The sequence below is a fragment of the Dendrobium catenatum genome, unplaced genomic scaffold, assembly GCF_001605985.2.
Source record: "Dendrobium catenatum unplaced genomic scaffold, ASM160598v2 fragScaff_scaffold_167, whole genome shotgun sequence".
Taxonomy (NCBI): domain Eukaryota; kingdom Viridiplantae; phylum Streptophyta; class Magnoliopsida; order Asparagales; family Orchidaceae; genus Dendrobium; species Dendrobium catenatum.
This window is the reverse complement of record NW_021318629.1, coordinates 20,743-48,724: the sequence shown is the minus strand read 5'-3', so window position 1 is coordinate 48,724 and position 27,982 is coordinate 20,743. Positions and strand designations below refer to the sequence as shown.

Sequence of the window (27,982 nt, the reverse complement as noted above, 5' to 3'; positions counted from 1 at the left end):
TTTAGCTATGATGGACAGTGTGGGAGGACGGGTGTCCTAGCTGACGGTGCCATAAATCTTGAACTGCTTGGACGGAGAGGAGAGCTAACTGAGAAATTGTTGGATCGTTGTGAAGATTGTTGTGGAGAGGGTAGAGGTTGTTAATACACAGACCCTTGAGAAGAAGGCGGTTGATTGTCTTGTTCTTTATTTGATAGTCATGAGAAGAAAAGGTGATTAAACAATTATTATATGTTTTTAATTTATGAACATACAAGAGATTGAAAGAAAGGTTTGGCACAAGATTGAGATTAGTTAATTTGAGGCTACCCGTGGGTGTAGGTAGTATTCCTTTACCGGTAGTGTGTATTGGTAATTGGTGACCTTTACCAAGAATAACTTGTGAAGAGCCATTGTAGATTTGGGGATTTTGCAAGTGAGTTGGATCGGACGTGAGGAGCGTGGATGCGTCGCTATCTAGGAACCAGTCCTGCAGTGTTGATGACGTTGGAGTGGCAAAGAGTGCGGACGGCGGGTCTGTGTTGTATTGTTCATCATGCCGATGCCAACATTTGACGGCCGTATGGCCATTCTTGCCACATATTTGGCAAGTGATCGTGGATCGTTGGGTTCGGCTGCCACGTGATGCATTTGAGCTGTTGGATGAGCGACTTTTGCTCAACCGTGAGGGTAGGAAGATCTACAGCGACCACATCCGCGAGTTGTCGTCAGAGCCATTGAGCTGTCAGAGATTTGTAGTGAATGAAGTTCTTTAGTGGTCTCGTGCGCAAGATTAAGTTCTTCGTTGCATAGCAATGTGTATAATTCGTCCAGGGTGACCGGACGAAGATTTGTTCGGATAGTTTTCTTGAAGGTTTGGCAGATAGGTGGCAGACCATTCAGTGTATAATGGATGACGTATTCAGTGTCGACCGGAGCGCCGGCAGCGGCGAGAGCATCAACCTTCGCTTTGACTTCGAGAAGGTAGTGTGTCATGGATCTGTCTTTCATAGACAGGTAATATAACTCGTTCATGAGTTGAATGATTCTTGAACGAGTTGAGGATTGAAGCCGCCGATCTAGTGTCGACCAAATTTCGGCACAATGCTCGACTGAAAGAACGTATGGTAGAATTGCGGGTGAGATGATGAAGTAGAGAGTTGCAGCGAGGTTCTGGTCAAGAAGAATCTAGTTGGTGGAACGAGAATTTGGAAGAATTTGACCATCTTCGATGGGAGTGGTTCGTGGCGGACATGTAGTTGAGTTGTCCAAGAAGCCTTCGAAGCCGTTTTCGCGAAATAGTTTGTGAACTTGAGGTCGCCAAAGAGGGTAGTTCTCGGCGGTGAGAGGTTGAGTGATGACGTTCTTGATGTTGCCATCAAGAATTTTAGGGAAGATGGTATTTCCGGCGAGGTGATGACATCGCTAGGTTGAGATGCGGCGGATTGGTTGGGTGATGGCGTTGCTGTAGAAGAGTTCATTGGGAGGGAGAAGGGAGGGTGGGATCAAGGCTTTGATACCATGTAGAAGTGGAGACACGGCACGAATGTGAGAGGATGCGGAGCAGGACAGAGTTGAGAAGAAGGCATAAAGAAACTTTTATTATCTTTTCATTCATTTGATTACAGAGGGAAAAGTCCTATATATAGATAAAGGCTAAGGAATAGACAGCAAGAAAGTACATATTAACGTTAATAAAAGAAGGTACGGTGACGTGGAGAAGCCACGTCAGCCTTGTAGCTAACACGCTTTACACTATCTACATAAATCAACATAATTAAAAAAATGAAGGCTCGACTTAATTTAGGCTTCATTTGACAAAGTTATGTTCGCTGGTGTAGGAAATTAAGTCATTGTTAATCTTGCAGAGATGCATGATTTTCTCTAGAAGAGCATTGCCCGTGATATTTAAGCCATACAAAAAAATGCATATGCAGCATAACTCCGTCCTTTGTACATTTCTCATACAAATAAAAATTTCTATATCAAAGTCTTTGGAAAGCAAAGCCTGTAGAACACATTCCCAAATGAAGTCATAATGACGCATCCAGTGCAATGACATAGATCTAGAAATGAAACGTTAGAGCTCAATTTGCACACCACAAAATACAAATATAGCAAAAAGCGTTATAATATATTGAAAAAATACAAATATTGACTTAGAACATATGGATAACTTTGTTAGGAATGCACAAAATTCATAAATGTGTTATATGCATGTTGCTCTTAATGCATTCAGTTTTATGTTAAGAGCCTTCGCACCACCAGTTCAAGTTTGACTTAACATAAAGAATTGCAATCCATAATATTGCAGCTCAAAATTACAATAAAAACATTCATAAGCATTAGGGGGCAAAAGATCCAATAATTACATAGTTAAACATTTAAAAAACAGGTAATGAAAACAAACCTCTTGCTGCAGTTTCCTTCCAGCACTCTGCAGAAATGAAACCAAATCAGAACCCCCATATTCCAGCAACTCGTTTTCAAGGCCCAGTTCGATTAATGTCCTATATAAATGTTCATGAAAAGCTGTATCAGGCCACTGAACACTAAGTTGAATGATCTGACGTATATATTTGTCCCGAGAAGCCTGATCAAGGATATTTCCTGAACGAGAAACATTACCAACATCCCCTTTCAGAGAACGAAGGGCATTCATTACTGTTTCATAGCATTGTTCCCGTTGAACAAGTGAATTATCACGGCGGTCAGGATCAAGAGCTTGAGCTTTTTGCAATGGTAAGCGAACCACAGCTTCATAAAATCTAAATCATACAAAAAATAAACTGTTAGCATTTCTAGATAAAAGTAGGTCAGTAAAGAAATTAACAATAATAAATGTGTCATCCTTAAATAACAGCATACCTTAGGTCTTCAAATCGCTTACATACGGCTCTTAGATCTACAGATTCTGGAACTTTGGTTAGATGATTAAAGGCAGCTCTGGCAAGGTTTTCCCTCTCCTCAGCATTGCTTGTCATAAAAGCTCTTTCAAGACATTCAACCGCAAGGAAATACTTATAGTCCGATTCATTGAAGTAGCTCGGGCAACCTTCCCTTAGCTTTGCACTAATCTCATCTACTGTACCTCTGCCATCAGTGCCAGTATAATACTGCAGCAATAGAAAGGAAGCGATGATCGGCTAAATCTTAGCTGAAAGCAAAATTAGCATACAAATGCAACTACAGTATCACGTGAAATAAGGGAAAACTATAAACATGGAATGAATGACATGTGTTAATCTAATAGTCCAAAACAATAAGAGCTTCATAGAGGAATGATCCAGATATATTAGTAAAATATCTCATGCATGTATAAGAGGCTAAAGTGAAAGCATACCTCCATCAACCCAGAAATAAGTTGCATAGCGAGTTGGTCACCCTCATCAGAACATACTAACTGGTTGAATGTCAAATGAACTAACTTTTGACGAACATTGCCTTCTAAAGCCTGAACCAGACGAGTTACATGATGATGGTAAACAATTTGCAACAAGAAAAGTGCTTCACTGGATCTCCGAAGAAGCCTTCTTAGACATTCCATTGCCCTCACCTATTTTAAGATTAAGAAAATTAGCAGAGACTTTCAGATCGATTACATATAAATTCTCAAAACAGTTGTTCACCTCTATTGCAGCCAGCTCAGCACTAGTATGAAGAAGCCTCTGCCTTTTATTGAAAGCAGCATCTCCAGAAACAGTACTTGGAGAGGATAAGCCAAAAAGGTTCCTCGCTTCATTCTGACTATTAGCTCCAACATCTGAACGAGTCCCATATAAAATTGAACCAGTAAAATCACCTCTACAAGCAACAGAACCATAAAGTCCCCTTCTTTTATTTCTTCTGGACCGTAAGAATTGTTCTAGAGAGCGAATTTTACTTTCTAAAACCTGCATTGCACTACTGGGGAGTCTGCAACAAATGACACCTTCTTCAAACCGCCCATCAGAGCCAATCTCCCTTCGGAAAGTCATAACAGGCAGTTCCCACACTGGAAAGAGCAGCCTAGATGCACATAAACAAAGACCTTCATGAGCACCAGAAAATAGAGGCTCTGCTTCTGGAACCACCTGTCCCATGCTAAAGCCTCCAGCTGGGGCCCTAACACTTGACAAAACAGCATTACTTTCAAGCTGCGGCATACCAACAATGACTGGATCTTCAAATGTTTCAGCTGCCCTCTCAGAAACTGAATTGCTTATTATATTCTCTTCATCAGAAATTAACTTTGCTGCCAACATCAAACACATTGCAGCAGCCTCTCCAGATCCAAACCTATTGAAAAACTCTTCAATTTGCAATCTTGGTGCATTGGACTCAAAAAGTCTTCTCAAAATGTCCACAGGCCTGTTAAAAACAATCTCCATCAAACCCATGGTACTAAAAACAATGATTTTTCTCCTTGGTAGAATGTGTTGGGTTGCAAGGTCTCCTCGTGCCCATAATCTCACAGAAGCCTTCTCGCATGATTCTCTCAATCCACCAAAAGCATCCAAATCAGAGTATAATGAATGCACTGTAGCTGCAGTATCCGGTAAAGGTAGAACATCAGTAACACACAGCATTCGACCCTCCACTGGCAAGGACGAAACTAGCTCACGAAATGCACGAGAATTTCTCGGGTGCGATAACTGAGTGGTGGTATCACGATTCACAATCAGAAGAGAGGATACAGCTGGAGCAGATGAATCTGAAAGAACAAACATGCCAGCAGAATAAAAAGCTGTTTCAACCTTCAAAGCCATATCCTCGGGTTGAACTCTATTGGCAGCAGATATGGCACCAAAGGTAAGCCCACCACCAACCCCCAAAGGCGGTGACGGTCTTGTTGCTACAACCTTTAAACATGATGGTCGAGCATTACCAAGTCCAGTTAAACTAACAGAGGCATTATTCACACTGGATGGCGAAGTGGAAACATATAGCCTTCTCCCATCCGATAAAACGGCTACCATTTGCAGCCATTTTGATTCCATAGTGGATACTGGTGCAATAGAAACTATTGATGGCTTAGCCTGAGCAATTGATCTAGATCCAGCCCGTCTACCTCTATATTGTAAATCCCGTGGATCGATTAAATTTCTCTCTTCAGCCATTTTTTTAAATGGGCTACTACCACCAACTCCTAAATCAAAGACCTGTAGCTTCATGGCCTCTGTCCTTGCATAAAGAACATGTCTTTCACTGTCAATAACCATATCTACAATTGGATCCACGGCTCCAAACTTAAGAGCATTTGGCAAAATCCATCTGCACGTGTGCAATCCTAATATTAAAACGTTAATAAATAATGAAAAATAATTTATGTTATAAAAGGTAAAATAATCCACATACTTAGAAACAAGAGTGCCAAAACCAGCTGTCAGGCAGACCTTACGACAAGGCTTACGCCATCCTGAGCCAGATGTGTATTGAATCTCATAAATATGTCCATCACGACCAGAGACGTAAATCTGGCCATTATACATGCATGCAAAACATGTCATAGTGACACCATCTGAGGGTATGGTATACTCAGGTAATGGTTGCAAAGAAATTTCAGCATATGGATCTGTACCATCCGCACTAACAGCACAGCACACTCCAATAAGAAGCAACTAGCAACAAGAACAATGATCAACAATAGCAATTCCCCGTTAGAAAAAAAAAATATCAAAATCTCTAACACATAAATAGTAAAATATTATAAAATAAATAGACAGCGAATAAAAATAACAAAAAACTGAGGCCCTATTCGTACCTCATATCATTTTTTGTTTTTATAGTTAATTATATAAATTTATAACCATCAATAAACGGTTGCAAAAGGTAGGTGAATTTTACTCGAGTTATAAAGAAGTAAATTTCACTTCAATGACTTGAAATCATGAATTGTATTGATATTTTTGTAATAACATTCAATATGGCCATCAATGGAGCTTTGAATGGTCATATTTTTTAATATTTGAATCTTATCAACTACGCTTGCTTGTTAAAAAATGATAGTGTTGAAAAATTAACATCGTGAGCAGTCGCTTAGGCAAGTTGACTTTGGGAATTTGCAGTTTTGTAATGAATTTTCCTTATAAAAAACATTATAGACCTAATTTGAATGCAGAATCCAAAATCTTCGTGGATTCTGATTATGGATTCTGCAATTGTACATTCACTTGTGAAAATAGGTTTTACAATGAATTATTTGAAATTTGTTGTTTGAAAATCCTTCATTAAATTCAAGTCATGTCAACACCAATTCTTGCAATGATAAAGATCAAACTTAAAATAAAAATTTTATGAACTTACCATATAGGCAAAACGACTCGCTTGAGAAACATTATGTAAAAATAATTTGACATTCACATTTGAAAAAGTATTTGTGTATTTTCAAAATAGTTGTTCATTATTCCAAGAAAGGATGCATGACTCTCGACGCATATTGAATTTTATTTCAACATGTTTTGGTTCACGCAACATTTTTAGATGTTAAATTTAAGCACTTAACACATTTGTCGAAGCGTATAAGAAACTAGCTTGAATTTGAAAAAGAATAGATTTAAAAAGTTTCAAAATAATTGCACGTCTATAGAGTCATACTTTTTTATAGAGAGAGAGATAATTTGAGTTCATTCATCTTAAACCACGGCTCAAGCGTTAAATTTAAGAGTTTGATGTATTAGTTAAGGCATATGTGAGTAAATTGATTTCAACGGTTCAATAAACTGTGCATGTTTTTTATGCATTTGAATAATATACTTGCATGTTTCTTTATGCACTTACACAATTAACTTGCATACTAACACAATCTTCAACGAGCTCACACAATGTGTCTGTAGCCACCAATACACTCGCACTTTCTTCTATGCGCTTGCATAATGCGTTTGCACGTTCTCAATACATTTGCACTATACAATTAGGGGGCATGGCATCTGGACGATATTGTTTTCAAATATTTAACATGCCCCACATTTTATCCAAATGGTCATAAGACTCGTGACGCATAATAGTATACCACGTAGTCGCATTTGGTAAATTGTTATTCATATGGTGTACTACTTATTCACATTGTGTACTGCCTATTCACGAGAGGTGTACGAGCTTCTTTTTTATTCATTAATGCATGTGTCATTTAGAGAATTCATACATCTATGATGTGCAATAGGTTTAACCATTTCATCAAGCTTAGCAGCCATTCACATGACCACAATAGTTCAATGTGTAAGGGTTTAACGTGACAATTGTTCACATGAATGTAATGTCGTCGGAATGTTCTCGTGATTTTATATACTCATTATTGCTTGCATTATCCTAGCTTGTGCATGTGTTGCATATTCGATTGCAAGGAAGGCTATAGAAAAATAAGGGAGCCCCTTAGTTCATTCTCATTCCAATCTTTAAACTAGAATTCATAGTTATGAGAGTTTTAGTGTGAAGGGGGGTTCTATTCAAACATCTAAGTGAGCTACTTTTTATTATTATAAGTCTCGTGTAAGTTGTGTGCATTAGTTTGGAGCTAGAAAGTTTTGTCCTTGTTCGCAGGCGAGCTCTCTAAATTTGTTACAAGTTTCCAATAGGTTAATTTAATATTCAATGTTAGTTTTTAGTTTGTAATTTTGTAGGGGCATCTTCGAGAGTGTTGGCCATTTCCATCGCATCAAGAGAAACATGCATGATTGGTGTCGTAAGACATTGAGGCTGAGGGATCAGGAAGGCATGTATATGTCTTCGACTCTTCGTGTACTTTGCTAGAACTTGCAATATATCTCTATCACGTCAAAAAAGACACGCAAAGGTACTTAAATTAAATTTCCTATCACACCAAGAAAATAACACGAAAGGCTTGTCCACCACGTCATGAACGCCACCAAGTTTCCCCCATCACACCACAAAAACATGCACGGGTTGCACTTGTCAAGCCGAGCATCTAACATTACAAATTATTGAGGATTGTTAAAGACATGGGAATTCATACCTTTGTGCGTGAGAAATAAAATGACGATAATGACGAGGCAAGTGCACAAAAAATTATCTTTCTTTAATTGATTTTTCTCTTTTTCCTTCATCTTCTCAATATATTTTGTTATGTTAAGAAGAAATTTATTATAAAAAAAAATGCGTATTAGTAAAATTGAAGTTGGAAAGGCTTTAGAGAAAATAAAGTGTGGAAATGCTTAGGAGATAAAGAAAATTCTTGCCTTACTAAACTTTTGAACATTATTTTGAAAACTAAAATGATGTTAGACGAGTGGAGGAGTGTGTTGGTACCTATTTTTAAGAATAAAGACGATGCACAATAGTGTTCAAATTATAGATGAATTAAGTTAATGTGTCATATATTAAAATTATGGGAGAGAGTAATTGAGCATAAATTACAACGTGATACTAATATTTCTCAAAATCAATCAAAATTCATGCTGGCATGTCTACTATAGAAGCTATACATTTATTAGAAGGTTTGATAGAGAAGAATAGAGAGAGCAAGGAGGACTTATATATGATATTATTGATTTAGATAAAGCATATGATAAAATTCAAAAGCACTAGAGAGTTCTAGAAAAGAAAGAAGTTAATATTACTTATATTCAGGTTTAAGCCCATATTTTCTTGCTCAAGTCATGAATGTTCTGACTATAAATTTCCAAGAGGATATATATTGGTGTATGTTTTTTTGCTAATGATATTATACTTGACGATAAGACCTAGAGAGGGAGTTGAACTAAAACTTGAATTATGGAAATCAACCTTTTAGAGTATAAAGGTTTTCGTTCAAGCAGATCTAAAACCGAATAAGTAGTTTAATTTTAATAGTAACATATCGAGTGATGGGATTGTGATATTGGGTGATTGAGTCATTAAAAGAGTGCACGTAAAAATCTTAGATCAATTATTCAAAATGATGGTGAAATAGATGGGGATATTATTAGTAGAATTCAAGTTGGATGGTTGAAGTGGAGGAATGCATTGGGCTTGTTGTGTGATAGAAAAGTACCCCTCAAACTTAAGATAAATTTTTATAAGATGGAGGCGAGACCTACAGTGCTTTATAGCACATAATGTTGGCTATTAAAAGAGAAGCAAAAAAATTAAGTTAAGTGTTACAAAGATAAGAATGCTCAACTAGATAAGTGGCTTTAAACCTAGAGACAGAATGTGAAACAAGCATATACGTAAAAAAGTAAGAGTAGCTCCAATGGAGGATAAGATTAGAGAGAATCGCCTTACATGGTTTGATCATATAAAATGTCAACCTTATGAGTTATGATGGCCCGGCTAAGAGTGTAGATGTATTAAATCTGACCAATATTAAAAAAGGTAAAGGTAGACCTAAAAATATTTAGTTAGAAAGTATGAGAAATAATCTTTTTTTAATAAGATTGAAATGAGAATTTTGACGCTTAATAAGCATAATAGAGCAAAATTAGGGGTGTCAAAATGAGTTGACGAGTAGGGTTCGGGTCGAACCCGAGTTGACCCGAGTCTAAACGGGTCAACCCGAACCCGCGATTTTACAAACGGGTTCAAATTTTCAACCTAACTCAACCCGCGAAAACTGATGTGATCATGTGAACAAGTACAGGCTGAGGCGGCTACGAAGCGATTTGGGCGAGCGAACTAGCGTCGTGGCGCTGTCTGGGCGACGAGACGTGAGGCTGAGGCGACGCGGCGGAGCGGCATGCACGACAGCGACTGGGCGACACGATGGACTAAGGTCGACGCGACTAGACAGCTAGAAATGACTCAAATGGGCGACGCGATGCCTAGGTTGCATGACGCAACGCCACAGGTTGGTATGAATTATGATGTGACGGGTCAATTTTTCGGTCAAAATGGGTCAATTTCAAATTTCTAGGTCAACCCGGCTTTACAAACGAGTCGAAAACTTGAACTTGAACCCGACCTGTTATGCAAATGGGTTGACCATAACCCGGAATTTTTTTGTTTAGGTTTTGGGTCGGGTCAGATTTTGACATCCCTAAGCAAAATGATTCATTAGTCAATGTAGTGGGATAAAGACTTGATGTTGTTGTTGTTCGCCTTAATATAGTTTCTTTTTTCATTTTTTTGTTTTTTTTTTCTTCTCTAGATAGAGAAAGGAGAGAGAGAAGGGAAGTGAAAGGAGAGAGGGCGAGATAGCGAATGTAAGAAATAGTGAAAGAAAGAAATAATTAGAGAGAGAAGAAAAGAGAAATAGAGTGAGAGAGGGACATAGAGTTAGCGAGGTAGAGAGAGGGAAATAAAGAGCATTGAGAGCGATAGAGCAAGATGTAGAAGGTGAGAGAGATAAAGTTAAGGAGAGAAAGTGAGAAAGAAATAAATAGAGAGAAGGAAAATAAGAGATTGACGAAGATAGAGGGAGATTGAGAGGGAGAGTGAGAGAGATAGAGAGAGTGGGAACTAATAGGGGATCAATAAGAGGGAGAAAGAGATAGAAATAAAGAAAGAGAGAGAGAGGAGTAGCAGTGGGCACAGAAGTTGGCGTTCACCATAATACCAATTTAAAAAAGTTATTGTGCAAGGAGGTTATTGTAGCACGGTAGTTCATGTAACATTTACTGTGGCATAAGAATTCTCCCAACTATCCTCATAAAGCGGCAGCAACTGATGGCAGTAGGAAGCTTAGGCGATGGAATCCAAATGAAGAAAATTTAATTGAATATATATGCATGCAACAATATATATACCTAAAATCCTGGTAATTCTTTAACCAAATCTAGTATATGAGAGTTTGGAGGGTTGCCTCAAGCTGGCCAGAAAATTGGTTGCAGCTGCTGAAATTGGAAAAAAGAAGGAAATGATGAAAAGAATGAAGGAGATGAGCAAGAAATTTTCAATTGAGCTTGAATCATTTGGTAGAAATAAAATACTTGAATGATAAGAAAACATTTTGACATAAATAAGCAATTTCAGAATATTTTGAGTTAAATTAAATTATTTTATTCTAGAGGTTTTATAAATTGATAGAATGATCATTTTAAGTTGTTTAAAAAGGTCGAGGCATTGCAAGGAGAAAGATAAGGATATCTATGATGGGAAAGATCTAATTATTTAGATGAGATACTCAACTTCTAATATTATAGTCGAATAATTTCTAATATTAAATTTTGCATATTTTATTATTCTCCTGAATTATAATGAATGCATTCATAGAAATTCTTGCATAATGAACCTAACCTATGAAAACATCTAAAAGCATCAAATAGCTTAATGCATATAATGCATTGATGCATGTCATATCATCATTAATTTATATGATTTCAACTTAATCTTTATTAAATTTTAAGTCAAAAAAAGTTAAATAATAAAAAATAGATTTTTTACGTGTATCATGTTTTATCACGTACGTACATCATCATGAAATGATAAAAAATGCATATCTCAATACAAAGGAATATGAAAGATTAAACTAATGAGAACAATTTTCAAAAATCATATAAAAGACCATATCATGTCAGTTAGGTGGGCTAATTTTGATGACTTATACAGGAAGACAGGATTCTTGATATCGGAGAGTTGGTTGGCCCAACCTTTATCAACAAAAGATGAATAAAAATAAATTTGTAGCTCTTGATACTAGAGAGTTAGTTAGCCAAACTTTTATCAAGAGTATAAAAGGAAAATTCCTGATCATTAATAATAAAGAGTTGGTTAGCTCAACCTTTAAGAGAATGATGATCCAAAGGGCCCGAAGCCTATAAACATGATATGACATTTCAAAAGTATTAATGATCAAGAATGAAAATGAGTAAATCATGGTTAATTTCATACTTAGCTAATAGTTAATACTTGTTACTCCCAATTTGCTCATTCTTATTGATAATTCATAACACCTCATGAATTGAAATCTACTGCACTAAACAAAATATAATTGTTTCTCTTATATCATATGACTAGTACTGTATTTTATTTGCATTCATGGTATATTTAAGTTTATGTTAGAAATGATTCTCACTGAGCTCATAGCTCATTTGATACTATTCTACAATTTCAAGAAAAGGGAAGGGGCACAAAGAATAAGAGGCAGATAAACTGTTTTGTCCTAATATTTTGGATGCATAAATTTCAGATAGTGAAAAAGGTATGTATGATGATCATGCACATAAAAGACTTTGAGTATATGTAGTTGTTTTGTTAGTAGCTTTGTAATCAACTCCATAATTCTAGTAATATACGTTTGAAAATATTATATGAATATTAAATGCCAGGTATGTTTTAAGACGATAGAGCCAGACTAAATCATGAGTAAATCATGATGAGTTTGAAAAAATTTAGTCAATTCAAATTGTTCGATTATGTTACATTTCATTACTATCTAAAAAGTATAAAAATGGGGCGAGACACCAGCAATGGCAAGCAGTAACAAGGCGGGGTAGAACGGCGGGAGATGGTGAGTTGGCTAGGGTTGGTGCAAGCAACGACAAACTAGGGAGGAAGAGGAGGAGCAAGCAATGATGGCACCGACTTGGGTTTTGGGTCGCCAACGACAAGATGTGTCATCAGTGACAGTGTTGCAGGGTGGACATCAAGAGTAAGAGGGAGAGGTGCAAGGGAGAGAGCAAGAGGGGGAGTGCGAGAATGAGAGGGAGAGAGTGTGTGAGTGTAAGGAAGACACTAAGAGGTGTTCAAAATGAATGCCTCATCAAATTATCTTCATTTACGAATTTACACCATAATAGACAAGTCGAATATTAAGTGTTGAAGTCACTTGTGTTGATGATAAAATTCAAGTACAAAAATGAACCCTTCATTTTAAATCCTATTTTTAACAAAAATGGAATTAGAAATAAGGGGAAACTAATATGGACCACAAATGCATAATCGTCTTTTTAAGATGCAATCAAAGTCCTACATGTGGAATCAAAGTAGTCCCTGAGTGGTTAACCCAACCTGAGTAAGTGAACATAAAATTCAGAATCAATCATACAAAATTTAATCAGTAACATGAATTATGATTTGCTTAGCTAATAATTTCCAACTAAATAAACCACATTATTGCTCATCTTGGTGAAACCGGGATCAAAACTACAGGACCACAAACCTAACAACAATTTCATAGACATAAAAGAATCCATGCTCGGCTCGATCGGAGTACAATTTTCCCTTGATAAGAAAAAAGGATTGAGTTGATTGGATGCAAATGAGACCATGACCCTAATGATCAAATGCTTTTCAAAATCTGATCATTTATGATTTCTCTCTCTTCAAACTATTTCATTCTGTTGATATATATTTTAACTTTGAGATTGATAAATGATGTTCACAATTTTGCATTCGCACACCAAGAAAAATAGCTTATCGTTTATGCTAATAATCCTAGCACATATAATATAATCATTTTGCATTATATTATCCCTAATTTTATCGAACGTTCATCTGAGATTTCTCAATTAAAAATCTATCATATAAAAGTACTTCATTTTGAAGTAACTAAGCAGGTAAGGAATAGCAACCAAGTTTCATATAATTTTTTACTTTACCGCTATCACTACTATTGATGTTAGCCCCTCAGGGAAAAAAAACAGATTCTAAGATCATCTGAGGTCTCATTCAGCTTGCTACTTTTCAACATCAAAAGCTAGATCAAACAAAGGTAATGTTAGGAAGGGTAAAAAAGATGGAGAAAACTTGGTAATTGAAAAATCATAAAACGAAATCTCATCATATAGACATGATCAATAACACCCGCTTTTGTATTTAGCTATATTCAGATTCTTTTGGTCCCTATAACATAAACAAATGAAACAACGAATCCGCAATAAAACCTTCGTAAAATGAAAAGAACTTCAACTTCTAAAGGAAAATATGTGCAAGCATGCTAATACTGTTCTATTTTAGAAAAATAAGTTTTGTTGACTGGTACAGAGAGTTGAAGATGAAGAGCAAGAGCGTTGAAAGTTTACTGAAAATGGTTTAACAGATATTGCAGACAACTGCAGATGATATTTATAGGAGTGGCACGTACTTCTAGCATGAGGATTAGATCGACATATCCTTCAAATTTTATTATTGCTTCATGCATGTGACATCAATAACAAAGGAAAATTGAGGCCTAAGATTCTAACATCACACCCAATAGATCTTTGCAGGTTTGAGAATGAATTTTTTATTTATAATCTACCTCAACTGGAGTTGCCACCACCAAAATATACTGAATTGCTTCAATAAATATACCAGGCTTCACCCTGGCAAGACCAGCAGCACAAATCGATTGTTCCTCTCCACTGTATTCTGTACACTGTCCATCCCTAGACACAAAGAGAGCAATTTTGAGTATGATAGGCAACATATTATTCAAAAGGATAACCAAATGTGCAAATTAGTTAAAAACTTATTCTGCACAACGTTTAACATGTGAAAACCAGCAGTTAAACTGATGGGGACATCAAAGCTTGGAGGGTTTATCACCATAGAGGCAAGAGATCTACGGCCTTGATTGAGTCTTTATATTTTTAGTTTTCATATGTTGTAAGAGATTTATGTGGTGTTATTTATTTTATTACAATTTTACCCTAACTTGAGGGATCTTTTGTGTTGTTTGGCCAAGGGCCTTCTTATCTTTTGTCCTTTCATGTTTTTTGTGTCTATATATATTGCCCATTGTTCTCTTGTATGGATGATGAAATTTTTGATATAAATTTTTGGTTATATGTTTTCTCTTCTCTTAGTGAGTTGAGTTTGTGTGTGAAGTCCTTTGGAGAAAGGCAAAGAAATACCCAACTGCGTGTGAGCAATTGGTTGGTATCATCTTCCCTCTCTAACTCTTTTTTTTCTCCTTCCTAGCCGCCCAAACAGCCCCCCAGGTGCGGCAAACTGCTGCCCTCAACCAGCAACCACCTCCCTCCCTTCCTCTCATCCGCCTCCACCTTCTCTCCAACACCCATAACCCTTATGGAGATCCACAATCATTTTAACTTTTTTCCTTTCTCAAGCTGACTTTTCCATTTCCCAAGCCAACTAAATCCCTTCCCAAGCAAACCACATCATCCCTTTCTCTTCCCCAAGTAGCCAGCCCCACCTCTTCACTTCCCAAGCTGAATTCTCCATTTCCAAGCCATTAAAATCAGCCAAATCATCTATCCCCTCCTCCTCCCCATGCAATCGGCCTAGTTCACCCTTCCAAACCCCAAAACCGTGAGTTCTCCACTTCCAAATTCTCATATAGCTGAAACTTTCTTTTCCCTCCTCAATATTCACCGTTCCAAGGAAACTTAGCTTCTACTAATGCAACAAGGACATTGATTCAACAAAGAGCAAGGGTTTCAAACGCAAACCAAGGAGGAACTAGCCGTCTGATGTAGAACGGAGAGGGGGGTGTAATAAAAAATTTAAAGATCTAATATTCCATCATCAATTCCCCTTAATTAATGAATTTGAATTTGAAATTCAAACAAGAAAGACGCGAGGGAAGTGGGGAATTAATTATCTCATTAATTGGGACCTTTAATTAGGAAGGAAATCATTATGATAGAGGGGAGAGGGGGACTGGCCAATGAGGGAGGGAAGAGGGGAGTCCATATTCGATGCATATGGACCCTTGCATTGAATGTGATTGGAAAAAATTAAATCTAAATTTAAAATTCAGAATTGGAGAGATTGGGGGGATTTCCTAAAATAGGTTAACTAATCCGGAAAGATTTTGAAATTCAAATTTATTTGAATTCAAAATAAAAGATTTTCCAAATTAATCATTGGCTAGATTAGGAAAATAATTATGAAACAATTTGAATTTGGAAATCAATGGGTTGTGGAGGAGAGGCCGGCAGCATGGTGGAGTGGACTAGGGCTTAGGGAAAGGGATTTAGATATTGCCTTATTTAGGATCTTAATTTAGGAAGAAATAATTTAAATCAAATCCAATTAGAAATTTAATTGGATCTAATTTAAATAACTTTCTTAAAATGGAGAACCTAATTTAGGAAACAAATTCAAATTCAAATGAGTATGAATTTAAATAGCTTCCAAAATTAAAGGGAGCTAAATTAGGAAGGGGTTTAATTGGGAGCAATAGTGGTGAAGAATTAATGGGAGGAGAGAGGTAGGGCCGGCGGCTATAGGAGGGAGGGGGAGAGTTAGGGAAGATTTCAAATGATTTCCTAAATAAGAATAATAAAATTAAAGGAGATTTATTACTCATATCTCTTTCAATTTAAATTCAAAAATAAATTAACTTGATTTAGAAACTTTCCAAATATAATTCATGTTAAATTAGGAAATAATTCAAAATTGAAATTGATTCAAAATTGAATTGATTGTCTTCCCAAATTTACCATGATTAATTTTAGCAAAGTAATGAAGGCTATGAAAATTTGGATCTAAGGGAAGGGGGTGGTGTGACCGGCGGTTTGGAGGTTTGTGCTAGGGTTAGGTGGCGGTGGGGTCAAGGTTAAGCTAGCCGGCAGTTGGGGTAGGGGTGTGGGGAGGAGAAACAAAACCTTGTAGTGGAGAGGGGATTGGAGCCGACGGTAGAGATAAGGAGAAGGTGGTGGCCGAGAGTTGGAATAAGGGGAGAAAAGAGAGAGGAAAGGAGATAGGGAAAGAAGATAAATCGTGAGCCCAGACACATCAAGCTGCTGACGGGTGATGCGATGTCCTCGCCTAGGGACTTCAACCACAAGCCCGGACACATCCTGCGGCTAGTGGGTATTTCATTGTCCTCACATAGAGACTTCCACTCTCCTAAGAACTCCCATCACTCTTAAGAACAAAGTGTAAAAATAATTTTTTTATTAATCCATCATTGTCTAATACAAGAGCAAAGGCCTCTATATATAGGCCTTAAAAGAAACTAAAAGATAATTTTGCTCATTGGGCTTACATAAGACAAGACCCTTAAGTAAGGGTAAAAACGAAAAATACATAATTAAATCAAAATTATAATTAATAAACTAAGATAAAAATGGAGGGATCTAGGCCGTCGATCTTCGTCTGTTCCTTTGATTAACGTCCACAATCGGATTTCCGCATCACCGTCACTTCATCAATGACTTCATTCCTCTCATTCATGAGCTAAGTATCAAACCCTCACTTTGTCTTCATCTAACTAAATATTGGTTTTCTCATTTCTTCTATAGTAGCATCATCTCATATGTGTTGATTAATTCGTCAAGTTCTACTTAAATTAGAGCGAACAAAAACTCTAGTAACTAGTCCCTTAATTAAATGTTGGACTTGTGCCAACTCATGTAAGCTAGTCTAAATTGATTCACCTTTGTTATTGTTTAGCCTTTGCATGTTAGTTTCTTACTATCACATGATCTAATAGTTCAAATTTTCTTATTGTTTTTAATGTTTTATGAAGTTTATGTTGTTGTCTTTGATGTTCTCTTAGCTTAAATATCTATTTGCATGACTTATTATCTTAGTCCTGTATCATAAACAACATAGTTGATATTAACTAAAAGTGGAAGTACATCCTAAAGTACCAGAAATAAAGGAACTACTTCAATGGGAATATCTCATATATTAAATAATAATAAAACATTCAATACCATCTATATTGATATTTTAATTCAAAATAGGATATGAATTATGGCACAAATCAAACGGAATATAGAAGTGTCAATCAAGCTTCTGTTGATTTAAATATTACAAATCTTAACTCAACCATTTTCAATTTTACACAATCCAACGAAGGTAATGTATAAAAACACAAGTAGATTATATCAATATTACATTTCCTTTTTGTTATTTTAGATATTCCAACTAATTGCAAATAAAGCATCACACTAAAAAGTTGTGATTAAAGGCATAAAGACTATCATTAATCCATAATACAGCACATGCAATAATTAAATATCAAAAAGTAGCCATAAATTATGATGTTGTAGAGTCAAATAAATGCATGGCAATGATGTACAGTACACTTTGGAAAAAAAAATTATAATTATAACACAATACAGGACATACCTTGGGGTATTTTAAGTTTTAAATCTTCTTAAACAGATATTTTATCAAAATGTATGAACAAGATTCCACATCTACTGTGGCTTTGATTTTGTTTGATGATGATGTAGGAGATCTATATTGAGTTTCGGTAAAATAGGTAAAAGCATATATTTACTTTCCTCTCAAACGGGTAAAAATAGGTAAAGGCATGTGTTTACTTTTCTCTTAAAGAGATTTAATTTAGAGTACATGCATTTTTACTATCATTACTGAAAGATCGAGTCATAACTAGGTGTGATCAATTTTAAGTGCTTAGAACCTCTTATAAAAAATTAGGACATGGATGAGAATATAGCATCTAAGTGATATGTTGCATGATATCTAGTTCCAATCACCAAATATTAAACACGAGTCTTCTTTTATGTTAGTTTAGTGAATATTATTTAAGGTGTTATGTTATTATTTGATACAAGTAAAATAATTATTTGATGAAATGGATATGGATGTCATTTTAAAATTGTTATTAGGCCATAGGATGTAGTTGAATTTGATTGGCTTTCTTCTAGCATTCTCTTTAGAGATAAATTCCTTCCTTTTTCATAGCTTGATGTCCTCCATCACTCACTCCCTCCATTATATATGCATCGCATCTATTTCAACCATAACAAATAAATCAAGATTTATAGTTTTCACTCCCACACAACATCTTAAAGTTAGGATCAAACCAAATCTAGCATGGATAAAAGTTCTATGGAAAAACTTACACAAAAAATAAATTTAACATGAAATAATCAACATGATTGGAGAATGAAGACTCCAAACAAATCCCAAAAATATTTGGGAAAAAGGCAAAGGATGATTATAATGTATTGATAGCCATAATTTCCTTGTGTTAAACTTAGATGCTCACTACCATTGCTATTTTCACCATAAAAAACGTGCATTGTTTTACTTGGTAGGTGCTGCCTTATTTATCTGTCAATATTTTGATTGATTTGGGTTTGATGTAGCTCATCATGCATGCATGATTAACTTAACATGGGATAATTTTTAGATTTTTATTGAAGAATGTTTTGCACTATCATAAGTCAAAATATATATTAGATTGTTAAAATTGGTTCAAATGCCCCATCTTGAAGCTAAAAAGTGTACATCCCATCACACAATAAACTTTGAAAACAATTATAAAGCATTATTGGAAAGTCCAAGTTTAAATATCAATTTAAGACATCTATCCAAAGGTTCTATTAAGAGAAAGCTATCAATGTATGAGATCATAAAACATGAGCAATCAATGCAAGTACTTGGTATCTCACACTCCTGATTTCCATCTTTTTTGATAAAATGCTACTCTAAGCTTCTTATATCACTCTCATCTCTTAATTGGCACTCCATGGCTTCCTACCAATGGCACCAACTAACCATATGTTATCCTCCTCTCCATCCCCCTTCTCTCTTCTCTTCATTATCTGCTTTTTGGCATTCCATCACTGACCTTCCCACTCTCTTCCTCTATCCATCTATTTATTTTTAGCAATTCTTGCTTCTCATTTCATACTTTCCAAACCCACCACCCTATGTGATACCTATTACACTACACTCCAACTCTCCTACATCCCTGAACTCCTCTCCTATTTCTGCTATTTTGAAAGTAACCTGCTCCTGTTTCAATCCAACAGCTTACTAATCCTTGCAAACTTCCTCATGCTTTTCACACCAATCTGAGATTATTCTTGCTATTTCATTAGCCCTCCTCAACTTCTTCTATTTTTCTGCCTCAAATATTTTTGAAGTTATTATATTTTGAAATAGCTAAATAATTTTGCAATCTATTATCTAAAAAGCATGACAATGTCAATAAATCACAAGCATATTTATCAAAACATAAGCCATTTTATGAGCACATCATAGCCATGTTAGATGTGCCGCATTGCAAATGCTTTCTCATGTTGGTGATGAAGATGGCTGACCAAACAAAATTTGGAGAGCTGTGTGAAGACAGTTGCTCCAGTGATATATATAATAAGGACTTTGGTAGCTAGACTAAGATATCCTGAATTAAAGTGAAACAAAATTTAGAAGAACAAGAAAAATAATGAAAAGCATTCTCCTTTGAATTATTCTCACCGTTTATCAAAGCGCCAAAGAAATAAGGAATTATCAACTGAAGCCCAGGCTCGGCGTATCTCTGGAAAAATTCCGCACAAAGCTGTTCCTTCACCGCCAGATGCATTGTACCTTTCAATCAGCACAGCGGGCAACTCCCTGGTATCCAATACTTCAGCGACAGGAGGCCACTGAGGAAAGAACATTCATGGAGGCAATGACACATCCATGATAGAAAGATTGTTCAAAAGTTAAGAAGCAGCTAATCAAATACATCATTATTATAGAAGCAAGAGCAAGTGAGTTCTTCCATCACATTATGCATAAAACATTACGTTAGCTGCTATTTAAAAAATGCAACCAATCCATCGAAATACAGGTATTACTTCGATTATTTCGATGCCCAAATAGAAACCAAGCATCAGGCTACCCACCGCCCTCCCAATCTTCCTACTATTTCTCAATAAAGGCTTGCACTGTCAAACTTCCAACTTCTATTTTACGGAGTCCGCGAAGAATATTTGGTTTGGAGAATGAGCGAGCATTAGCGTACAACCCGACAAGGTCAACAAACTAATGAATACATGTGTTTCATATATCAACTCATAGCCTACAAAAGCGGGTATTAATACATGAACCCCAGCCGACCACAAAAGCGTTATAAACGAGCACTTTGGCTATTAATTCATCCCAAATAATAAAAAAATCGCAACTTTTTTCATCCGAACTTTAATTTCTCCAAACTTGAGTAACAAAAGCGGCAACTTCATGGTTTCTAGTCTTCTTGGATCTCAAAATCCAGGGATCCACGCCAAAATGGGAAACAAGAAGAGAAAGGTACCTCTTTAGGCTGGGAAGAGTAAGGGTGACTGGTATACCGAGAAGCCTCCAGTGCCTCCTCCAGGTCTAGCTGACTGGCGGCATCCCGACCGATACACTCGCTAATGTGAAGCCCAGCCGAAGCAACGTCGGTTCCAATGATCTCGTCCTCCCACGTCATCTTCCGAAGACAAATAATAATAATCTGGACACAAAGATTGAGGAGGAAATTGAAGCCCTGGTAGTCCGGATCTCCAAGAACAAAAGTTCCGATGTAGCTGGATAGCTAGGGTTCGGTTGCCCTTCGAGAAGGTTGCGGAGGGCTGCTTTGCAGGGGAGGTGACGCGCGAGAATTGGACGGAGGGGATATGAGTGCTTCAATCTGAGCGTGGAGGGTTTAGCCTGGGTTTTGAAAAACACTCGAGAAGATTTGTTACCAGAAAGCGATCTTCGTCGCTCTGTAATCCTTTGTTGCTCAATTTCTGCGCGGTGATTTGGAAACAATCCCTTGATAAAGCTAGTCAAAGAAGAGTCTTCGCAATTTTTGTTTCGCGCTCGAAATCTGTGCGCTTCTATAACGCCGCGTTTTTTAGTTTTTGCCTTCGTTTATGAAGTTTTTATTGCCGCTTCATAAATTACTTTTTTAGGATAAAAATTTTAATTTATGTATTAAATATTCGTTTTAAAAAACAAAAAAAAATATCATCTCAAAAGAAGTCTTTATTTTTTCATGTATACAATTAATATGTTAGAACATTATTGTGTTGTGAGCTCTTAAGGGTGATTACTTGTATTTAAAAAGTTAAGTGTAATATAAATATACTTTTTTAATTAGAAATTTATTGTTGATTACAAAATAAATTGAAATGTTTATTTAATTATCTATAAAAATAATTTGGAATTCGGTTATAATTAGAGCAATGCAACATAGGAACGTCGATTTATTGATGATTCTCATAAAATGTGGTATGGGAACGTCGATTAGGGTTAGAGTAATACAACATAGGTGCATAGTTATTGCACGTAGGTTAAGTTCATTGCATTGTGAAACAGAGTGTGTAGGCTTTAATGATGTTAGATTCTGAGACTGTGTAGGCTTTGGGGATGGTGTTGGCTTCAAAAACCATGTTCCATTAATAATTCACCAAATTTGGAAATTTTGAAAGAATTTGGAATTCCTCAATTTTTATTTTTTTTTACATTACAATTTACTTATGAAAGAATTTTTCATTTGTTTTACTTCACACCAAACACCTAAAAAATCAAAGCCATATATTACTTTTACTTTACACCCCCAATGCACCAAACAAAATAGACTCTAAAAGCAATTTAGAGTGTTGTGTTAGTCTTCTTGTGGTGTATCATAAAGGAGTTTGCAAGTACTTTTTAAGACAGTTTTGAGTTCTATTGATGTAAATATTATTTATTCACATATATCTATTAAATTTCTAAAGATTATTGGACTATTATTTGTTTATTGATCATATCGATTCATATTGTTCATTGATTCATGTAAATTCATATAAACCTCGACATGTTGTATTGATTGAGATGAAGTATACATATTGATTATAATTCTTTTACATTGAATGCAATGATAGATTCCAGGTAACTTGCTCGATTTTTGTGGCTCATTATGTTGCTTTAATGATTCATGTTATGGAAGAGATCGTGGCCATATAAAGTAAGGCTGATCATGATCTTCATGGTTAGTTTTGTTTGCTTTTATGTTTATATTTTATTCTTTTATAGTTAGAAGTGTTAAAAAGAAAGACCGGTGTATTGTTCAATTAACTAAACTTTTAACAATTGTAAATGGATTTTGCAATGAATGATAAGTATAATGGAATATTTTGATGCATAAAGTTGCTTTTTGTGGCTTTCATATATATATATATATATATTGTTTGTTTATCATATAATCATTACATGGAAGGTAAACACAAACCTAAGAAATCCAAAGATTTCTCATAGAGCCATCACTTTGGGGGCCCCGTCGACCCCGGTTAGCAAAAAACCAATAAAGTTATACTAACATATACATAACCATATAGTGCAAGTGACGTTACAAAAAATTAATCTGTGTATATATAATTCAACATGACAATTATAATTTATATAACCAAAATGATTTACAACATGAGAATCATATAGTGCATTGAAGAAAACTAATGTATATAAAAGTAACCTTTTAGAGCAAAAACAATTTTAAATGCTAAAAGCTTGTGCGTCAACAAATCAAAACGATATTATTTCTATTACAAGATGATTTCAATATGAGCCATAAATAAGCTTGTTGACATAACACAATACTAGTTAATATTGGAAATAGAATTGGCAACATCATACTCAAAAACCTATCACAAATAACAAAGATATAGAGCCCCTAACAAAGAAGGGTGCACTTATCCCAAACTAAATAACAATTACTTACTTTTAAGAGAGCGATACGAAATTCCAAACCTATCAGATATTGAATTGACAAGGCTACGAATACAATAACTCCAAAAGCCCTATAAGAAGAATCCTAATTTAATATATAAACTAATAGAAAAAAAAAGACTCAAATACATGAAGTCTCCCACACAACGAACAGAATAATACTATATAGGTATTGTAATCACATATTCAACTCTGATCGACAGGGAAGGATGGAGGAGAAAGACCCAATCTCGATCCAAGAGAAAGAAGGGAGACTACACCTTGCTTGAAAGGTAGAAGATGGAGGGATATTCTTTGTCAGCAATGGTATCTATTTTTAGGGAATAAATGAGAAGGAGGAATATGGAAGAGGTTCGGCGGTTGAGAATGGGAGGAGGGCTTTCGGTGGAGGGGGGGGGCTTTTGGTGGTTTAAAAAAAAAAAAAAAAAAAAAAAACACATCAAAACTATATACAAAGTTATAGACCATTCTCACTCTACTAGGTCGTAAGCCAACTTGTGAGCCTGTTCGAGCTCAACTCGATAACAAGTTCACAAGCCTAGTTTATCAAGTTTTGAGCTCGAGCTTGGGTAAATTATGAGCTCATTGGATTATCGATCTCAAGTTCAATTGAGCCATTGCGAGCTTGCATCTATTGCCACAACCAGAGCTCGAGCACACCATTGAGCTTAGCTCAACTTGTTTACATCCCTAATCTTGTCCCTTTTCTAAAAAATGTAAAATCATATAATAAAACAATAGCTCAATATGTTATCTTAACCTACAACCACAATTAGTAGAACATAAATAATATGCAAGTAATCATTAATTCAAATCAATTTAAACATGTAATGGTACAAATATTTAACCATCAATATGAAAGGGGTATTGAAAATTTTACATTGTACATCTTAAAATAAAATTTAAATTATTAGATACATTATAACGGAAAGTTAGCAATATGTATTTACCCATTTTATTTAAAAAAAGGGAGATTTACATACATACCACCTTATACTATTCTATTTACATATTTAACACTTAAAATTTTAATATTACATAAATACCACCCATAGTTTATTTTCATATCAAATATGAGTGGTATAAATGAAATATATGAGTGGTAGGAAAGAAATATTAGTGGTATATTTGATATTAAAATAATATACGATGGTATGTATGTATTATTAAAATTTTAAATATTAGATATATAAATAAGATGTTATAAAGTGGCATGTATGTAAATTTCCCTTAAAAAAATTAAAATACATTATACATCGATAAAATTAAAATTTCAATATACAATGAGGTAATGCCACAGGTCCTGCTGCGGCTAAGGCTCGGTTGGAGAAAGTTCCGATGGATTAGAACGATCCCGGTAGAACTTCGCCGGCGCTGAAGGTGGTACGAAAGACTTTCTCGGTCGTAGGCATCCCATATGAGTTTGCCGCGCAACCTAGTTAATATTGGAAATAGAATTGTCAACATCATACTCAAAAACCTATCACAAATAACAAAGATATAGAGCCCATAACAAAGAAGGGTGCACTTATCCCAAACTAAATAACAATTATGTACTTTTAAGAGAGCAATACGAAATTCCAAGCCTATCAGATATTGAATTGACAAGGCCACGAATACAACAACTCCAAAAGCCCTATAAGAAGAATCCTAATTTAATATATAAACTAATAGAAAAAAATACTCAAATACATGAAGTCTCCCACACAACTAAGAGAATAATACTATATAGGTATTGTTAATCAATATCTAACACAACAATTCCAATTAAACATCCAAACAACATAAAAAAATGATAACAATAATCACATATTCAACTTTGATCGACAGGGAAGAATGGAGGAGAAAGATGCACTCTCGATCCAAGGGAAAGAAGGGAGACTACATCTTGCTTGAAAGGTAGAAGATGGAGGGATATTCTTTGCCAGCAATGGTCTCTATTTTTAGGGAAGAAATGAGGTGGAATATGGAAGAGGTTCGGCAGCTGAGAAAGGGAGGAGGGCTTTTGGCGGTTGCTACCAAAATTAAAAAAAAAACACATCAAAACTAAATACAAAGTTATAGTCCATTCTCACTCTACTAGGTCATAAGCCAACTTGTGAGCCTGTTCTAGCTCGCCTCGATAACAAGTTCACAAGCCTAATTTATCAAGTTTCGAGCTCGAGCTTGGGTAGATTGTGAGCTCATTGGATTACCGATCTCAAGTTCAATTGAGTCATTGCGAGCTTGCATCTATTACCACAACCAAAGCTCGAGCACACCATTGAGCTTAGCTCAACTTGTTTACATCCCTAATCTTGGCCCTTTTCTAAAATATGTAAAACCACATAATAAACTAATAGCTCAATATATTATCTTAAACTACAACCACAATTAGTAGAACATAAATAATATGCATGTAATCATTAATTCAAATCAATTTAAACATGTAATGGTACAAATATTTAACCATCAATATGAAAAGGTTATTGAAAATTTTATATTGTACATCTTAAAATAAATTTTAAATTATTAGATACATTATAACGGAAAGTTAGCAAAAAGTATTTACCCATTTTATTTTAAAAAAATTAAAATACATTATACATCGATAAAATTAAAATTTCAATATACAATGAGGTAATGCCACAGGTCCTGCTGCGGCTAAAGGCTTGGTTGGAGAAAGGTCCGATGGATTAGAAAGATCGCGGTAGAACTTCGCCGGCGCTGAAGGTGGTACGAAAGACTTTCTCGGTCGTAGGCATCCCATATGCGTTTGTCGCGCAACGTCGGAGGTTGTACAGCGCTCCAAAGTTTATGCCATCACATCTCATGGAAGCCGGTAATCCAAATATTCATAACTTTTTTCTCGTGGCTATTATCTCCTACGATACAGTGATTGATAAGCCGTCCATCTGTTTGCAGACAGGTAAGCGGCAGCAAACCCTAGCAGCCGAGGTGTGCCTATCGGGAATCGGCCTCCACTCCGGCGCCGCAACGACGGCCCGGCTGTTTCCTGCCATGGCCGGCGAGGGGAGATACTTCGTGGCTTTTGGACTATTGAGAATCCCTGCAACAATAGAATATGCGGTGAACTCGTCGCTCTGCACTACGCTGTGCCGCGGTGGGGTGAGGGTGCGGACGGTCGAGCACCTGCTTTCGGCTTTAGAGGCCTGTGGGGTGGATAACTGCAGGATTGAGATTGAAGGGGGCGAGGAGGTAACGCATGGTTAATGTTGATTATTCTTAGAGAGTTGCTATTTGTCTTTGTTGATTGGAAGGTTATTAGAGTTGTTGAAGAATGAGGCTAAAAACTGTTGCGAGGAGTTAAAATATTGCTGACGAGCGAGGAGGGATTACTTTTGACAAGGTAGGTTGAGAAAGGGTTGTCGATGGTTGAACATAGAGGACGAGGAAGAGTTAGGCCGATGGTTTGGTTTGAGAAATGAGGTGGCAATGGGGTAGGTTGGTGTTGACGTGTGGCCGGTGGTAAGTTTAGCATGTAAGGGAGATACACCAGTGGTATCGAAGGCGTGGATGTTTGGTTCTAAGTCTTAGGGTTATCATAAAAAACATTTTACTCATTGCATGTAGCTGGTTCATTGATTCCCATTATGATTTCCTTGTTTCTTAGCAGTTGAGGGGTTAGCGGAAGAGGAGAGGTGGTTGATCAAGAGGCAGTGAAGCTGAGGAGCATCATGTGATAAAGTTGAGAGGCCTGTGAAGTTGGAGAAATTATTGTGTGCGGAATCCGAATGCATTCGGATTCCATTCAGTGCATGCCACTTCATCAGATGCACTGGCACTTCATCAGATACACTCCGGGGCCCAGTGCATCCGATGACGTAGCGCATCCGGATTCATCTCCGAATGCATTCGGATTCTGCACACAATAATTTCTCGTGAAGTTGAGGCATTTAAGTCAAGAATTGCATGAGGGTTGGGCATAATGGTGGTATTGGATACGATATAGCCGAATTTCGAGGATGTGAGCGATAAGCCGATAATGATATAGATTTTTGACAAAAATATATTATTATTTTTTTTAAATTTTTTATTAAGATTTAATTAGATAAATACAAAAAGAAACAACTGGTATGCTTGTTGACTTGCAAGATTTTTTTTGATAACTCATACACCTTGAATTATATGTCATCATTTTGCTTGAGGTAAATTTTGCATTTCGATTTCGTGCAATTGGTAGGTCAATATGAGCCTCTTCCCTAGATAATTTTGATCTTCCAGTTGTGTTAGCACACTCTGTTTTGCGAATGGGCAACATTTGAGTGATTTCGATTGTGTTTGAGGCGTTTCAAACTTGATTTGTGCGATATCGTGTATGTTGTCCATCATTTTCCCCATTCCCTGATCAAATTGAGCGTGCATAGTCCTTGATAAATTCATTGCTTCAAATGCATTGTCACAATCTTTTCGCGAATTAGGCAATGATCGATGATTTGGATAGCGATCATGAAATTTTGAATTGATTTGTGTGGTATGACAACCGTTAATTGTGGAGGTTAACTAGACTTTAATGTGTTTGATTTGGATTGATTTCAAAAACCTATTATCATTGTTGTGAAATTTTTTTCATCATCTTGCTTATTCACATTCAACAACTCCTTAGAAAAAGATTGCTAATCTTATTCTAGAAGCTATCTTTAATGTGGGAATTGCCATCCACCACTATTTGTGAATATCACATATTTTTGCACCTTGGGATGATAAACTTATTTATGATCGTTCATGAATTGTCCTATAGGAAGCACCATAATTTTGCCCATACTTGGTTTAT

At 36.0% G+C, this 27,982-nt stretch overlaps 2 protein-coding genes across 2 annotated transcripts in view; one reads left to right on the top strand and one right to left on the bottom strand.

Moving 5' to 3' along the window:
• LOC110111562 (nuclear pore complex protein NUP155) overlaps window positions 1-21,359 on the bottom strand; it is a 35,225-nt gene extending 13,866 nt beyond the window's left edge. Inside the window, exons 1-8 of the mRNA XM_020843485.2 lie at window positions 20,789-21,359; window positions 19,969-20,138; window positions 14,075-14,201; window positions 5,317-5,579; window positions 3,609-5,232; window positions 3,323-3,535; window positions 2,848-3,095; window positions 2,390-2,747 (exon numbers count right to left, since the gene is read on the bottom strand). Coding sequence (XP_020699144.1) covers window positions 2,390-2,747; window positions 2,848-3,095; window positions 3,323-3,535; window positions 3,609-5,232; window positions 5,317-5,579; window positions 14,075-14,201; window positions 19,969-20,138; window positions 20,789-20,947 — 3,162 coding nt within the window. The 5' untranslated portion in view covers window positions 20,948-21,359. The remainder of the gene's footprint in view (window positions 1-2,389; window positions 2,748-2,847; window positions 3,096-3,322; window positions 3,536-3,608; window positions 5,233-5,316; window positions 5,580-14,074; window positions 14,202-19,968; window positions 20,139-20,788) is intronic.
• A 4,476-nt stretch (window positions 21,360-25,835) lies between these two features.
• Window positions 25,836-26,436, top strand: LOC110111575 (probable UDP-3-O-acyl-N-acetylglucosamine deacetylase 2, mitochondrial). The gene is made up of 2 exons (XM_020843501.2): window positions 25,836-26,029; window positions 26,113-26,436. Exons 1-2 carry the CDS (start codon window positions 25,958-25,960, stop codon window positions 26,419-26,421), a joined length of 381 nt encoding a protein of 126 aa, XP_020699160.1. The 5' UTR covers window positions 25,836-25,957; the 3' UTR covers window positions 26,422-26,436.
• Window positions 26,437-27,982: the final 1,546 nt, after the last annotated feature.